The sequence below is a fragment of the Molothrus ater genome, chromosome 23 (genome assembly GCF_012460135.2).
Source record: "Molothrus ater isolate BHLD 08-10-18 breed brown headed cowbird chromosome 23, BPBGC_Mater_1.1, whole genome shotgun sequence".
Taxonomy (NCBI): Eukaryota; Metazoa; Chordata; class Aves; order Passeriformes; family Icteridae; genus Molothrus; species Molothrus ater.
In genome coordinates this window covers 460970-477886 of record NC_050500.2, presented here as the reverse complement: position 1 = coordinate 477886, position 16917 = coordinate 460970, and the positions used below count along the sequence as shown (strand labels likewise).

General features: G+C 57.8%; 1 protein-coding gene across 2 annotated transcripts; it reads right to left on the bottom strand.

The window, feature by feature from the left end:
* Window positions 1-13855: 13855 nt before the first annotated feature.
* On the bottom strand, window positions 13856-16000 carry HES4 (hes family bHLH transcription factor 4). 2 transcript variants are annotated; one of them, XM_036396479.2, is made up of 4 exons: window positions 15639-16000; window positions 15454-15549; window positions 15280-15367; window positions 13856-14867 (listed from the first exon to the last, which is right to left on the bottom strand). In XM_036396479.2, exons 1-4 carry the CDS (start codon window positions 15843-15845, stop codon window positions 14275-14277), a joined length of 984 nt encoding a protein of 327 aa, XP_036252372.1. In that variant the 5' UTR covers window positions 15846-16000; the 3' UTR covers window positions 13856-14274. The 2 variants fall into 2 exon arrangements, with proteins under 2 accessions (XP_036252372.1, XP_036252373.1); XM_036396480.2 differs by having other exon boundaries at window positions 15735-16000.
* Window positions 16001-16917: the final 917 nt, after the last annotated feature.

Sequence of the window (16917 nt, the reverse complement as noted above, 5' to 3'; positions counted from 1 at the left end):
CCAGTGAAATCCCCTTTGTCTGGGGGAAAAAAGCTTTATTAATATTTTATCAATATTTCCATTAATATTTCCATTAATATTTTCATTAATACATCCCAGAGTTGTTCTCAGCTGGAGATTTAACGCCTGAATTTGAAATCTCCCAGTTTCTCCCAGGAAAAACCAGCTCTTCTCTTTGGAATTCTGAAATTCTTTATTTGGGATATTGCACCCACTGAAATTCTTTATTTGGGGTATTTATCAGCCCGTTTTGATGTGGCTTGGGGTTTTTAAAATCAGTTTTTGAAGGAGTCTTCACCTGGATCCATGCAGGGCGGGCAGGAGGCAAAACTCCCCCCAGGACACCAAAATTCCCTCTCCTTCCCTCGCCATTTGCTTGGGAGGGATTTTCCTGCCAAGTTTATGGCCAGGCCTTGCATTTGAAAGGAAAATTGCTCTTCTTGAGCTGGTGAGAGCAGGGGAAGAAAAAACACAAAGCAAAAGGGGAGGTGAAAACCTGGCCAGAGGCCTCCAGCTGCAGGAGGAGCCCGCGGCGTTGTCCCGGATTTTCCCATCCCAGCCCGGAATTCCGGCGGGTTTGCTTTTCTAAACAGGATCTGGGCCTTGCAGGACATGCCCAGCCCTGAGCAGGATGGTTTCATCAGCAGGGAGGAGGAAAGGAAGGCGCTGAGGGTGAGGATGGAGGGGAGGAAGTGACGCCAATCCCGCCCCACATCCCCACATTCCCCCCAAGTTTGGGAAGGAGCCCTGGCCTCCCGTTCTTTGTTGATTGTCCCGACATCCCTCCTGCTCCTCGGCAGCAGGGCAGGCTGGGGCTGTGGAGGGAGGAAACACAGCCCAGCTTTTCCTTGGGATTGCTGTGAGAGGGGAGTTTTCCATTGGAAATCTGGGAATTTGCACCAGGAGGAAAAGGCCACCATAAGGAACTCCTTCCCTAGCGAAGCCTCGTCCACAAAGCCAAAGCAGGAGGCTGAGAATGTTTTTGATTGGGATGAAAGCAATAGAAATAACCCCAAAGAAAGGAGAAAATCCTGGTTTATGGCATCCATTTGGTCCTTAATGGGATCATTCCCGCGTTTCTCGCAGCCTTTAACATTTGGGCCGGCCATAAAGGGCCTTTTCCTCCTCTCTGCCCTCCTTCCCTCCCCAGGTGGCTGCTCCAGCCTCCCACGCCACCTGACCCCTTGGAAAATCCTTTCCCAAAGCTGCTGCCTGCTGCTCTCCCCATATCCCAAAGCTTTCTGCTCCAAATCGTCGGATGAAGCATTTTTTTGGATTAGAGGTGGGGTAATGAGAGGTGTTTTAAAAACTTGAATTCTATTCTCAGTGTTACGTGAAGGGTGAGACAATACAGATGTAATTCACGCTGTTACAATCAGAAGCCGAATATTTTTTATTCTACAAATTCATTTCCCACACAAAATATTTTTTGTTCACCCTGCAGGATAATCGCTGTCTGCCACAAAAACGTTTCCAGGCTCCCAGAGAGTTCCCTGTGTGTGCCACAGGAAAAAACAGCTCCAGCCCTGTAAACACAGCCACTTCCTGCCCTGCTCCCAGCACACAGCAACGCTGACCCGAATTTACCAAATTTCCTCCAGAAATCCTCCTTGCTTTCACCCATCTCCAGCCAGGTGGAAATGCCAGCTGCTCTCTGCAGGGCTGGGCTGTTCCAGGACATTCCCAGCCTGTCCTGCTGGGGAATTTCAGTGGTTTTGGACAATCCTGTCCCACAGCTGGGGCTCCACGTGTCTGACACCAGCAGGAGCTGGCAGCAGAGCTCTGCAATGTCACAGGGGATGCTTTGGTGTCACAGGGAAAAAAATGAGAAGGAATTGCTGCTTAAAATGGGGGAAATCTGATTTTTTTTTTTTTTTTTTTAATCTAAAGAGTGGCTGCAAGGTAATTTCTGGGAGTTCTGTGTTTTTCTATGCCCTGGAATGCATTAAACCCTCAAAGGCAGAGGGAAGGGCTCCTGCTGAATAGCCCTGGGCTCTGGCAGTGTGTGAGGGAATTGTCACCTCTGCCACCTCTGTCCCTGTCACTGCAGGGTCCCTGTGTGCCACCCCCACACCTGGCCAGGTGTGAGCCCAGGCAGGGTCAAGGGCAGGGAACTTTGGGGACAGCTCAGGGGTCAGTGTGGCACAGCTGGAGGAGCAGGGACAGTGCCAGCCCTGGGGACACGTCAGGCACTGCTGTCCCAGCCGCACAAGGAGCTCTTTCGGCCCAGAACTGCTTCCAGGGGTTTTTCAGGATGCCGGACTCCCCGAGGGCTGGGACGCACGTGCCACAGTGTGCCACTGCTGGTGGCTCTGGGGATTTGGGGGCAGCCCTGAGCTCTGGCATGGGGCATTTGTGCAGGACAAACCCAGCAAATGCCTGCCCTGAGACACCCAGCTGTGCTCTGGGGGCTCTGCCTGTGTTTGTGAGGGATACATCGGTTTGAAATATAATTTAAAATATAATTTAAAATGTCATTTGAAGTGTAATTTGAAGGGTAATTTGAAGTGTCATTTTCCCCCTTTTCTAGCAAAGAGATGGAGCCGGTGCTGAGTTCTGGGCACTCCCCAAGCCCCATCCTTCCCCCTCTGCTTTCCCTCCCCATCCCGGGAATGGGACAGGGCACAAACCTGCGAAGTGTGGGGCGGGAGGTGCCCAGTGAGCCCCTGTGACCCCAGAGGGCAGCGGGGCTGGCTGCAGACGGGAGGCGCACGCCCGGCGGGGCGGCGGCAGCAGCAGCAGCCGGTAATGATGGCTGGATTCCGGTAATCAGCGAGCAAATAACGCGGCCACACCCGGGAGGGACCGGCCCGGCCGGCCCGGCAGGTCCGGGCTGAGGCAGGAGGGGCACGGGGAGGCTGCTGGCCATGGGAACCTCGGGCTGGGATGGGCTGGGAATGGGAATGGGATGGGAATGGGAATGGGAATGGGAATGGGAATGGGAATGGGAATGGGAATGGGAATGGGAATGGATGGGATGGGAATGGATGGGATGGGATGGGAATGGATGGGATGGGATGGGATGGGATGGGATGGGATGGGATGGGATGGGATGGGATGGGATGGGATGGGATGGGATGGGATGGGATGGGAGCGTGCCCAGGGATGGGGTGACTCAGGAGCAGGACAGACCCAGGACATGACTGGGAGAATCCTGGGAGAGCACTGGGACATCAGTGGGAGAATCCTGGGACAGCCATGGGACAGAACTGGGACAGAACTGGGAGAATCCTGGGACATCATTGGTAGAGCACCGGGAGAATCTTGGAACAGCACTGGGACAGCACTGGGAGAATCCTGGGACAGATCTGGGAGGATCCTGGGACAGCACTGGAATTCCCCTGGAAAATCTCTGGGACACCCCAGGACAGCCCTGGGACCCCTTTATTTGTGCTTATTTGTGAGCAGAGCTCCCTATAAAATCTGCCTCCCCGGTATTTTCAGGAGTTCTCTGCTCCCCCCAGACCATGGAGCCCTTCCCAGCAGCCTGGGCAGCCTCGGGAGGGATCTCCAGGCAGAACAGGGGATGGAGGAGCTGCCCCTCCTGTCCCCTGCAAGCCTTTGGCTCCTCCGGATCCCCAGCCAGCCCTGGCTGTGTCCTTTCGGATAAAAGGAGAAGGATTTCTCTGCAGCAGCATCTCCCCACCAGAAAAACCCCGTCCCTCAAGTCCTGTCAGCCTCAGAACGAGCCCTGGAGCTGCTCTGGCACCGAGCAGGGAGGAAAGCAAACAAGCAAGGAAATCAAACCCTGGGAGGGGAAAAAAATAAAATAAAAAAAGCAACGTGTGTGGAAGAGAAGTCAAGGGCAGGCAGTGATGGGCAGGAGCAGCCCTGCCACTTGCAGGCATGTCAGGGCACAGGAAAACTCTGCAGGCACGGATTGAGCATCCCAGGGAGGCTCAGCTCAGTTCGGGGGTTCTGACAGCTCTGGGGGGGCAACCCTGGGGCAGAGGGGCCGTGAGCACATCAGGACCCCAGCCTGGGGGACAGGGGCCGTGAGCACATCGGGGTTTGGGATCCCAGCCTTGAGAGGGGCCATGAACCACATCAGGATCCCAGCCTGGGGGACAGGGGCCGTGAACACATCGGGGTTTGGGATCCCAGCCTTGAGAGGGGCCGTGAACACATCAGGATCCCAGCCTGGGGGACAGGGGCCGTGAACACATCGGGGTTTGGGATCCCAGCCTTGAGAGGGGCCATGAACACATCAGGGTTTGGGATCCCAGCCCCAGGAACAGGAGCCATGAACCACATCAGGATCCCAGCCCCAGGGACAGGGGGAGGCTCTGTGCCAGGGGACAGAGGGCTTTGCTCACCTGTTCTGGGGGTTCTGGTTCAATATCCAGCCCTGCCAGCACCCTCTGTCCGTGCCCGGTGCTCTCTGAGCCAGGTGGGATTCCCAGGTGAGGGTGAAGAGCCCTGGAAAAATTCCTGAGCCCTCTGGGCTCAGGGAAATCCTTTCCCTGCAACTCAAGGGCCGTTCCTTTTTATTTTAGGAGGGCCAGAAAGAATGGAATCCATTGTGGGGAAAGCTGGGAAAGGCAGGAGCAGGTCCTTAATCCCAGATCCCACAGATCCCAGACCCCACAGACCCCACAGATCCCGGGGTGCTGGGATCTGTCCCACAGCACTGGGATAAAGCTGGAAAAACCCCAAAATCCACGGAGTCAGAGCTTTAACCGTGCTCACCATGAAGCCAGGTCCCCACGTGCTGCATTCACACATTTTTTGGACATTCCCAGGGATTCCAGCACTTCCCTGAAGCACAGAAAACCCCGGGAACGGAGGGGAGCAGAGAGAGGGGGAGATTCCGAGTGGGGATGAGGAGCATCCAGGCAGGAATTCCTGATTGTCCCTCCCCACATCTGACTGGGGCGGGGAGCAGCCTCTGCTGTGCCAGGGCAGCAGTGGAGCAGGGGGAGCAGGGGTTTATTGCCTGCTGAGTGCTTTTCCAAACCCGCATCTCACACTTCCAGCATTCCCTTATCCCTCTGAGGCAGGAGGGGTTTTATCTTTATCCAGCACTGCAGAAAAAAGGCCCTTCCCCCCCCCCAAAATTATAAAAATAATGCATATAATATAAAATATAATATAAAATAATATAAATATAATATATATAATAAAAATATAATATTAAATAATATAACTATATTATATAAAAATATAATAAAAATATAATATAAACATTATAAAAATAAAAATTCATAAACCCAGCTGCCTTAAAACATGAACCTCTTTTCCCAGCCCATGCTAATAATTTCCTCTTATTCCAGGCTTTACTGGGACTCCTTTCAAGGGCTGCCCCCCTCGGTAAATGGCACATGACTCAGGCCGGGAGGATTTCCTCCCCGCTGGGACCTTTAATGTGGAAAGCAGAGGTGTCAAACAAGCGGCTCAAAGCCCCGTGGTGGCCCCGGCCAGTTCCACATCTGGCCTGGATCTCGGTGCTTAACACGTTTTAACTCTTTTGCCCCGAGCAGCTCCGGATTTCCCTCGGCAGCTCTCGCTGGAGGAGCCGGGGTTAGGTTGGATTTAAGAGGCTGCGGGGAAAAGCCAAAAAAAAAAAAAAAAAAATCAAAAAAAGGGGAAAAAAGAAAAAAAAAAAAAAAAGGAAGAAAAGGAGAGAAAAAGGAGAGAAAAAGGAGATATTGAAGGGTTGAAAGGAGGGAGCGGGGACGGAGGTGGGACCAGCCTAGAAGGGAATTTGGGAACCTGATTTGGAATTTGGGAACCTAAAAGGGAATTTGGGAACCTTGGATGCTCTTCCTGTGCTCCCAGCCCCGCAGCTCCTTCCTGCACATCCCTGGCAGGGCAGCGCTGGAGAATTCCAGCATCCATCCATCCATCCATCCATCCATCCGTCCATCCATCCATCCATCCATCCATCCATCCATCCATCCATCCATCCATCCATCCATCCATCCATCCATTATCAGCCCCATCCCAGCCCTCCCTGCACATCCTGGGAGATGGGATCTGGCCGGGCACAGGCTGGGTTTGGCTCTGAGGGATCCCGGAGGAGCAGCACATGGAAACTGGGAATTTCCATCCCCTGGAGTTTGAGGCAGGGTGAAGAGAATGGGAGGAAAATCCTGATGGTGCTGCCCTGGGAACTGGGAGGGAAATGCAACACCAGAACCTCCAGGATTTGGGATTTCCACCAGGAAGCCCCAACGGCTCCCACAGCCCAGCCCTGAACATTCCCAGCAGGAATTACCAGCCCAAAAAACCTGCCCTGGCTTTCCCAGGGGTTTCAGAGCCCTCCAAAGGCCGTGTCCAGCTGGAGAGGAGCCCTGCTCCCCCGGCAGAGGCTGCAATCCCTGCAGCTGCCAGTCAGGGCTGTTGTCAGGCAGAGCTGTCACGTCAGGCTGGCCATGACTGACAGCCCGGGTTGTTATCGCTGATGTTATCTCTGAACGTGTCATCCCCGCCCGGCCTGACAGGGCAGCGCTGGAGAATTCCAGCATCCATCCATTCATTACCAGCCCCGTCCCGGCCCTCCCTGCCCATCCTGGGAGATGGGATCTGACAGGGCACAGGGCGGGCTTGGCTCTGAGGGATCCCGCAGGGGCAGCGCCTGGAAACTGGGAATTTCCATCCCCTGGAGTCTGAGGCAGGATGAAGAGAATGGGAGGAAAATCCTGATGGTGCTGCTCAGGATATTCCAGGGTTCCGTGGCTCTGAGAGCAGAGCTTCAACAGGGGTTTCAGCAGGGGTGGGAGAGAAGAAAGACAATGAGAAATAAGGAAGAAAAACAATGGGAAAGAAAGAGGGAATGGGAAGCAAAAAGCAATGGGAAGAAAACAATGGTAAAGAAGGAAGAAAATACATGGGGAAAAAAGAAGAAAACAATGGTAAAAAAGGGAGAAAAACAATGGGAAAGAAAGAGGAAAAGGAATGGGAAAGAAAGAGGAAAAGGAATGGGAAAGAAAAAGGAAAAGCAATGGGAAAGAAAGAGGAAAAGCAATAGTAAAGAAGGAAGAAAAGCAATGGGAAGGAGGGAAGAAATACACTGGGAAAAAAGGGGGGAAAGCAATGGGAAAGAAGGAAGAAAAGCAATGGGAAATAAGGAAGAAAAGCAATGGGAAAGAGAAAAAGCAATGGGAAAGAAAGAAGAAAACAATGGGAAAGAAGGAAGAAAAGCAATGGGAAATAAGGAAGAAAAGCAATGGGAAGGAGGAAGGAAAAACAACAGTAAAGAAGGAAGAAAATCCATGGGGAAGAGGGAAGACAATCAATGGAAAATGAGGAAGAAAATCCGTGGGAAGGAAGGAAGAGGCTGCCATGGAAGGCGTCTGTGCCTCGTTCCTGCACTGACCTTGGCCCTGCAGCCTCTGCTCTGCTCCCCCAGGGCCCTTCAAGGCCCGTGCGCAGCCCGGCTCTGCAGGGCTGTCCCCAGGTCACCTTGGCAGTGCCACCAGCCCGGCCAGGCTCTCAGGGGCACATTCCACCCTTGCCCATCCCGTGGAGCAGCTCCAGCTCCCCCTCCTCCCCTCCGGGTCGCTGCCCTTTGGTGCCCACTAAAAATACCCAGCACTGGCGGTGCCGGGGCGAGTTTGGAGTTAAATAAAGCACCCTGGGGCCTCTCCCCGCGCTGGGTGCAGCTCTCCCCAAAAAAGCACAGAGCTTTCCACGCTCAGCGCCGATGGGAAAAGGATTCTCAGCTGCATTGTCGTGGGGAGAGCTGCTAAGAAAGCAATTTATGCTAAAAAATCCGTGCTGATTTCTCTGGGTGCCACAGGAGCACCCAGCACTGGCTTTGCTCAGCACTTCTTGGGTTCGTTCCCCCTTCTCCCTCCTTTTCCCCCCCAGTCCTGGGATGCTGGAGGATAAAAGGGGGATCCTACAGACCCCAGGAGCTCAGGTTTGCCCACATCCCACACGTGGGAGCACCAGGAGCAGTGAGGGGAGGTGGAACAGGAGCAGGAAGGGTGAAAAATGCCAATAATTCTGATTAAATCAGCGTCCCTGTGCCTTTATTCCATTGCTCTATGAAAAATCCTGGGATCACACTGCACATCCCACTGGGCCAGGGCTTTGCTTTAGGATTCCCAAAGAGGAAATGGGGGTTGATATCAATTTTTGGCCTCCTGCTGTTTTAAACAGAGTTACACCAACCCAAGGCCGCAGGCCGAGCCTCCCTCTGCCAGCTGATCCTGTTTTGTCTTCCCAGAGAAAGCCTGGGAGCTGCCCTGGGTGAGCAGCCTGGATTTATCTTCATTTATCCCGGGCTCCCTGGACATGGAAAGGGCTTTAATGAGCAGCCTGCAAACCAGGGGCTGCCTCCAGAACCAGAGCTCAGTTCCGCTCCTGCTGCTGCTGGTTGATTCTGGGGTCTGGGGGAGGTTTTGCCTTCACCCCCCAAGCTCAGCATCCCCTCCCCTGCCCCTGGTGCTCCTGGAGGATCTGGGAAGTGCCAGCAGGGCCCCTGAGCTGGGGATTTGCTGCTGCTTTAGCACCCAAACCCCACTCGGGCTGCTCTGCTGAGCCTCCGTGGGTTCTGGGGCTCTTTCCCATCTGCTCCGCTCTATTTTTGTGCTCGGCCTCGGAACCTGCCCCTCCTCTGGAAACCAGGCTGTTTACAAATATTTGCCTGGGAGGAGCTCTGCTGCTCCCTGTTTCTGCTTTTCCACAGAAAAAAGCAGATGGAAAAGAGCCCTGGAATGGCAGAATCCATGGAGCAGCACATCCACCACCAGAAATCAAATCCAGCACCGCCCGCCCGCCTCAGGTGAGGTTTCCACTGCCAGAGCTGGCAGGGAAGGAAATAAAATTAAAAATCTTCCCCTCCTCTGGAAACCAGGCTGTTTACAAATCTTTGCCTGGGAGGAGCTCTGCTGCTCCCTGTTTCTGCTTTTCCACAGGAAAAAGCAGATGGAAAAGAGCCCCGGAATGGCAGAATCCGCACCCCCAGCACCAAGCTGCTGATTCGATGTTTTATTTCCATCCCTGCCGGCTCTGGCAGTGGAAGCCTCACCTGAGCCGGGTGGGATTTGATTTCCTGATGGTGGATGTGCTGCTCCCAGGGAATGGGAGAGGGAGATAGAGCAGGAATTCGGCGCCGAGAGCGCGGCTTTGAAAGGGCCGCATTCCAGCCCCGCCGGGCTAAGAGGGGCTAAATGGGAAGATCTGATTAAGCGTCTCAGTGCGCTGACCCTGACCTCAAAGAACGCGCCGAGGCTCGGGAGGAACTTCATTTCAATTAATCAGCTTAACAGCCCGAGCAAAGCTGCCCGCGTCCATTGAGCCGGGCTCCCGCTCCTCCTCCTCCTCCTCCTCCTCCTCCTCCTCCTCGTGGGATTGCCCGAGTCACCGCCCTGGGGCTCGGGGATGCCCTCATCCCCTCATCGCGAGCCTTTGGAATATCGGGGATAGAGCCCCAGAGCCCCCCATCCCTCTGTGAGCCTTCTCCACCTCCCAAGGGAAATGTGGGAAATTGGGAAATATGGGAAATTGGGAAATATGGGAAATGCGGGAAGGTAATGAGGGAAATGTGGGAAATTGGGAAATATGGGAAATTGGGAAATATGGGAAATGCGGGAAGGTAATGAGGGAAATGTGGGAAATGTGGGAAGGAAATGTGGGAAATGCAGGAAATATGGGAAATTGGGAAATATGGGAAATTGGGAAATGCAGGAAATATGGGAAATTGGGAAATACGAGAAATGCGGGAAGGGAGGGATGGCTGTGCCCCCTTTTCCAGCCCCTCCTTGCTGCCCGCTCCCTCGGGGCAGGGAAGGGATGGAGATGCGGCCGCTGGAGGCAGAGGCTGAGGAAATGCCGAGGTGGGAGGCAGGAGGATAATCCCAGAAAGTGTCACAGGATCGTGGAAGGGGTCGGGCTGAAAGGAGCCTTGCAGCTCTCCCAGCCCCCTGCTCGGTGGGAAACTGGGAAGCAGAATCCAAAGGCAGCAGGAGAGGAGCTGGGAAGGGGGAAAGGCTCATCCAGAACCTCGATTTTCCAGGAGTTTTTCCTTTCCCACTGATGACCTGGGCAGGCCCAGGAGCTGGGAAGGGGGAAAGGCTCATCCAGAACCTCGATTTTCCAGGGTTTTTTTCTTTTCCCCGTGGCCAGGGCAGGCCCAGGAGCTGGGCAGGGCTTTGTTTCCCTGCCCTGAGTTTGGGGGAACATTTCCCTGCTCTGGCCAGGGTTTCTCGGGATGCCCGCGGGGTCCGGGCGCTGCGGAGCCGCAGCTGAGCCCCCGCCGAACATTCCAGAGGCTTTTGCACCTGGAGCTCCATCCCCGGCTCCGTTCGGCTGGACAGGGCTCGTTAACACCTCTCCCCACATCCTTTCCCATGGAACGAGGCGCAGCTGCTCCGGCTCGGGTCGGGTGAGGGGGAATCCCCGATTTTTCCACCTCCCCGCTCTCCTTCCCCCACCACGCCCCGATCGTTCCACGATTCCCGGGAATTCCGGGCTGCCTTTATCGCATCCCTTTGGACTTTCACCTCTGGGCAGCCGCGCACTTTGCTCTTTCCCTGCACCTTTAAAGGGGTAAAAGCAAATTTAGAAGCCTCTGGAAAAGCCCTCGGGAGCCTTTGGAGGGGCTGGGCAGCGCTGCTGCTGGAGGGGAACAATCTGGAAGGGATGAGGTGGTAAAGAAATGGAAGAAGCTGGTGGCAGTGAGGGCACAGGAGTTCAAAACTCAGCACCAGAAGTTTCTGCATCAAAAATACAAAAAAAAACTTCGCCGTGGAAATATTCAGGGTGGAAGATAACAGAAGAGTTGTCTTGAGGAAAAGCAATGGGAAAGGAAGAAGAAAACAATGGGAAAGAAGGAAGAAAAGCAATGGGGAAGAAGGAAGAAAATCAGTGGAAAGGAAGGAAGGAAGGAAGAAAAGCAATGGGAAAGAGTGAGGCCACAAAAAGCCCAGCCCAGAGGCCGAGGCAGCAGTGAGGGATGGAGCAGAGCCGAGCATCTCCCGGAGCCACCGGGGAACCCACGCCGAGGTGGATTTGGAATCCTTTCCTCGGAAGGGTTTGGAATTTCTGGGGCTGCACAGCCCGGCTGCTGCCGCCCACACGGAGCAGGTGGCAGAGGTGGCTCTCTGGGGGCTGAGGTGACACCGTGGTGACAACTCCAGGCTGTCACTGCAGCGGCAGAGCCGCGTCCCCGGGGAGCGCCGCGCTCCGGGTCGTGTTTGTGCTGCTGCCACCGCTCCAAACCCACTCGGGAGGAGCGGGATTTGCCCCGAACCCACTCGGGAGGAGCGGGGTTCGCTCCAGACCCACTCTGGAGGAGCGGGGTTCGCTCTGAACCCACTCGGGAGGAGCGGGGTTTGCCCTGAACCCACTCGGGAGGAGCGGGGTTCGCTCTGAACCCACTCGGGATTCGCGGGATTTGCCCCGAACCCGCTCGGGATTCGCGGGATTTGCCCCGAACCCGCTCGGGATTCGCGGGATTTGCCCCGAACCCACTCGGGATTCGCGGGATTCGCTCTGAACCCGCTCGGGATTCGCGGGATTTGCCCCGAACCCGCTCGGGATTCGCGGGATTTGCCCCGAACCCGCTCGGGATTCGCGGGATTTGCTCCAGACCCACTCGGGATTCGCGGGATTTGCCCCGAACCCGCTCGGGATTCGCGGGATTTGCCCCGAACCCACTCGGGATGAGCGGGATTTGCCCCGAACCCACTCGGGAGGAGCGGGGTTCGCCCTGAACCCACTCGGGAGGAGCGGGGTTCGCCCTGAACCCACTCGGGAGCAGCGGGATTTGTTCCGAACCCACTCGGGATTCGCGGGATTTGCCCCGAACCCACTCGGGATGAGCGGGATTTGCCCCGAACCCGCTCGGGATTCGCGGGATTTGCCCCGAACCCGCTCGGGATTCGCGGGATTCGCTCTGAACCCGCTCGGGATTCGCGGGATTCGCTCTGCCCGCGCTCCTCAGCCCTCCCGGCAATGAAGGGAATTTGGCGGATGGCGGCGGGAGCCGGGCCGGGGATGCCCCGGGGAGGGATTTGGTTGCAGGCAGGCGACAGCCGGGCTTTCATCTGCTCCTGCGAGCCTCCCTCAGACGGGAGAGGAGGGGCAGGGCTGTGGGGGATGGAGCAGAATTGCCGTAACACGATTTTATGTCTGTGATTGCATAACGAAACCTCCTGGGAACCTCCTGATTCAGATGGATCCCTGCTTGTGCCCGCTGATGGAGGGCTCTCAGACTGATCGATTGGTGCGCAGGAATTGCCGGCCTGGATCGGTACCAGGCTCCGAGCAGCCCCTGCTCCTTTATCGAGCCGCGCCTGAGCCATCAGGAAGCTGTAAAAAGCCTTCAGGAGCCGATAATCTGCTTTTTTATACCCCCGGCGCACACAGCCACAGGCCCTGTGCTCACAGAAGCCGCAGCCCTGGTTGTTAATGGGAGCAGACCTTGAAGGATGGAATTGCATTTCTGCTCTTTAAAAAAAAAAAAAAAAGATAAAAAATAAAAAAAAATGCCTGGGTTTGTGCCGTTGGATGCTCTGCAAATCTCAGCTCATTCTCTGAGCTGGGAAACGCTGCTGGTGCTGCCCACCCACCAGGACAATCCCCAGGGTCCTGGAAGGGGGGAAATCAGGACCCCACAGAGCCCCGGGAAAGGGGGATTGGGGAAATGAGGATCCCATAGAGCCCCAGGAAAGAGGGATGGGGGAAATGAGGATCCCACAGAGCCCCAGGAAAGGGGGATTGGCAAAATCAGGACCCTACAGAGCCCCGGGAAAGGGGGATTGGGGAAATGAGGATCCCATAGAGCCCCGGGAAAGGGGGATTGGGGAAATGAGGATCCCATAGAGCCCCGGGAAAGGGGAATCGGGGAAATGAGGATCCCACAGAGCCCCGGGAAAGGGGGATTGGGGAAATGAGGACCCCACAGAGCCCCGGGAAAGGGGGATTGGGGAAATGAGGACCCCACAGAGCCCCGGGAAAGGGGGATCAGGGAAATCAGGACCCCACAGAGCCCCGGGCAAGGTGGGAGATGCCGCCTCTGGCGCTCCCACCGCAGCTCCCGGCGTTTGTGCCGCGGATTCCAGGACAGCCCCCGCTCCCAAAGTCGGGGCAGAGCGCACAAAGCTCGGCCTGGCACCCCGAGCGTTCCCCTAATGGCTTTTTCTGCGCGGCGCGGCCCTTTTTAATTGGTGACAATTGGAAGTGGCTCATTCTCCGTGTGCGAGAGGCTGCAATTGCTTCCACTTGGCCACGATTCAAGTGCCGGGGGTGAGTCAGAATGGGTGGCAAAACTGTCTTTTCCTCAGTCCCCCTGCTCAGCGGCAAAGAAAAAGCCACAACCCCGAGTTATTCTCTTTTATGAGGTGGGCATTGTGAGGCCAGGCAATTGAATTTACAACAGCATTGAGTATCAGAGTCTATCTGGCCCTGTCAATGAGAGCGCCGGGGAAAAAAAAAGACACACATTAACCCTCAGCTCCGAGTTCCCAGGCGCTTCAATAGGGCTCCCGAGCTGCCAAAGAGCCCGCTGCATACTCGATGAGACCCTTTATACCTCCTAATTACCCTCCTGACAATAGGGACGGGCTCTCTCGCCGCTTTTGTGGGCCCGGAGCAACTTCTGTGCAGCCCATCCCCACCCCAGAGGCGGAAAAGCGGCGGAGATTTGGGGATTTTGGGAGCAGGTTGCGGGCTCGAGGTGGTTGCTCAGCTTCCAGCAGCAGTTTTTTTTAGGAATCCTTCTCGTGGCTGCAAAACTCAGGGGATATTTAACATTCCCACCTCAGCCCCATCGCTTTCCCCCCCAATTTCTTACCCAAATCCCTTCCAAATATCCTTAAATAAAGCCATGAAGTCCAGTCCTATTCAAATTTTTTGAGCTTGTCCTTGCCCACTCTCAAACAAAATGAAATGGTGGGGAAAAAAATCTATTTCAAAGAGTTCCTTTATTGAAACACCTGCATTTTTTTTCTCTTTTCGTTTTTGGAAGTCTTCGACACAGGCACGCACACACCCACAGACCAACGGGATACAAACAACTTTGGCATTATAACTTTTTGAATATTCGTTACAAAACTATTTCTCATTTATTTTTTTCTTTTGTTCGTTTCTTTAAAAAAAGTATCTCAAATAAAGGCATTTTAAAGGAGTTTAAAAATACAAGTCGAGATCCCAACCTCTAAAAATAATAAATAGCACGTTCATAGCGAGGTCCTTTTCTTCCTTTCTGCTTTAAATCTGCTTTAAAAAACCCCAAGACATAACAAGGGCTCCATACAACGGAGCCAACGAGAGTTCGTTGTTATTTTGTCGTTGTTTCTGGAGACGGGAATGACTCGGAGGAAGTCACCAGGGTCTCCACACGGATTCACTGCGCTCTCCAACGGGACTCCCGGCCTGCGACGCTGGCCCGATGCTGCCCCCAAATGATGTCAAACCTTGCACCGGCGACGCCGAGGGGGTGGCGGCCGCGTTCCCCGAGCCGCCGCCCGCCGCCACCGGCACGTTGGCGTTGGCATAGAGAGGAATAACCGGTCCGGAGCTGGGCGGGAAGGCCGGGTTGGGGATGAGGAAGGCGAACTGGCCGTCGGTGGCCGGAACGAGCTGGAAACCGCCGTAGACCTTGGGGGACAGCGCCTCGGCGGGGTTCAGCTTGCAGGGCACGGGCACGGCTCCGGCGGCGCCCGGGGGCAGCTGGACGTGCAGCGGCTGCTGCGCCAGATGTGCGGGCTGGGCGGGCGGAGGAGGCGGAGGAGGAGGAGGGGGGTAGTTCATGGCCACGATCTGGCCCAGGCACGCCGAGAGGTGGCTCAGGAGCCGCGTGCGCACGTCCGCGTTGACCCCTTCGCAGGTGGACAGGAACCGGGTCACCTCGTTCATGCACTCGTTGAAGCCGGCCCGGTACTTGCCCAGGACGGTGGGGTCGGCGCTGAGCGCGGCTGGCAGGGGGGGAAGAGGGGGCGGCAGGTGAGTGGCAGGTCCAGAGTACCGGTACCCTGTCCCCAGCGCCCGGTTCTCTGTCCCTAATCCCGGTGTGCAGCCCGGTTCCCGGTGCTCTGTCCTTAACCCCTGGTCTGGAGCCCGGTTCCCTGTCCCCAGCCCCGGTTCTGGAGCCCGGTTCCCGGTAAGGAGCCCCTTCCCGGTCGCTAGCTCCCGTTCTCTCATTCTCAAATCCCCAGGCACTGGTGCAGATCCCCGTTCCCGGTGCCCTGCCTTCGGACCGGATCCCCGTCCCCATTCTGTGTCCCCGGTTCCCGATCCCCATCCCCGATCCCTTGTCCTCAGCTGCCGGTGCAGACCCCGATCCCGATGCCCGGTCCGGATCCCGGTGCCCCCGGTGCCGGCACTCACCGGTCATCTGCGCCCGCTGCAGGTTCCGCAGGTGCTTGACGGTCATCTCCAGGATGTCCGCCTTCTCCAGCTTGGAGTGCCGCGAGCTCTGCGGGACAACAGCGGCTCGCTCAGGGCTGCCCGCGCCCGGACACCGCCCGCTGTCCCCCCCGGTGTCCCCGCAGCCCCACTTACGTCCTTCTTGAGCGCGTCCAGGATGAGCGTCTTGAGCTGCCCCAGGCTCTCATTGATCCGCGCCCGGCGCCGCTTCTCCATGATGGGCTTGGAGGACTGCGGGCAGAGCGGAGCCGGTCAGCGCCCCCCGCACAGCCCCGGGACCCCCGCGCCGCCCCCGACCGACATCCCCGACCATCACCGACCTCAGCACGGCCGCGGGCTTGCCGCCATCCAGCTCCGCCGCCACCGTTGCTGCGCCCCGACCGGCACCCTCCTCCTCCTCCTCCTCCTCCATTTACCTTCCGGTGCTCGCTGGCGCTCCGCGGCTTGTCCGGCGTGTGGCTGGCGCTGGCGGGCGCGCCGGCGATGGGCGAGGCGGTCGGTTTCTCCATGCCCGTGTCGGCGGGCATGGCTGAGGTACGGTGCAGCGAACGGGAAGGAAGTGAACGGCGGGGAGAGCGGCACGAACCGGGGGAGCGGTAGGCGGGCAGAAAAAAAGGAACCGGAGGGGGCGAAGCGAGCGCGTGCGGCGGCGGGCGCGGGGCGCGTGCGGCGGGCGCGGGGCGTGAGGCGGCGGCGCCCCCCGCCCCTCGCCCGCGCCCTTTTATAGCCCGGCGGCGGCGGCGGCGGCGCCCATTCGTGTGAACCCGCCGCCGCCGCCGTTCCCACACTCGCGCGCAGCCAATCAGCGCCCGGCCCGCGCCCGGCGCCCGCGCGTCCCGCGCTCCTATTGGTCCGCTCCTCACCCCCCTCCGTTTTCCAGGCCCCCCTCCCTGCCCCGAGCGGGGCGGGAAGCCCCGCCCCGCCCCGTCACGCGCGCGGGGAACGCCCCCTCCCCTCAGCGCGGCCACGTGGGGTGAGGAAGGCGGGGGGAGCGCTGCGTGTGTGTGAGGGGAGGGGGGGGGTGGAGTGTGAGGGCAGAGCGCGGGCGGGGCTGGCCCCGGCACCGCCGCCGCCGCCGCCGCCGCGCTGGCCCCGCTCGCCGCCTGCCCTGCCCGCCCGCCCTGTGACACCCGGCCCGGGGGCGGCGGCGGTGGCGGCGGCTGGCGCGGCACGCGAGGCCGCGGCCGGCGGGCGGCCAATGGGCGGGGGGTGCGGGCGGCCGCGCGGGCGCTCTGCGCTCCCATTGGCTGGCGGGGGCGCCGCTGTCAATCACGGCCGCGGCTCGCGCTCTCCCTCACGGTTCCCCCCCCGGTTCCCCCCGTTCCCAGCGCGCTCCCCCCCGTTCGTTCCCATTCCCATCCCCATTCCCATTGCTCCTCTCCACCACCACCCCCCCGTTCTCCCGTCGGAGCACGTGCCGGAGCGCTCCCGGCTCCATGGGAAAACCCCGCCCCGCCGCCGCCCGCCGGCGGCAGCCGCCCCGCCGCACCGCCCGCGGGGCTGCCGCCTTCCTGCGCTGCCTCCCTGCCCGCTTCCCGCTTCCCCCCCGCTCCCCCCGGCCCCGGCAAGCCGATCCCGGCGGTGGCGGAGCGGGAGGAA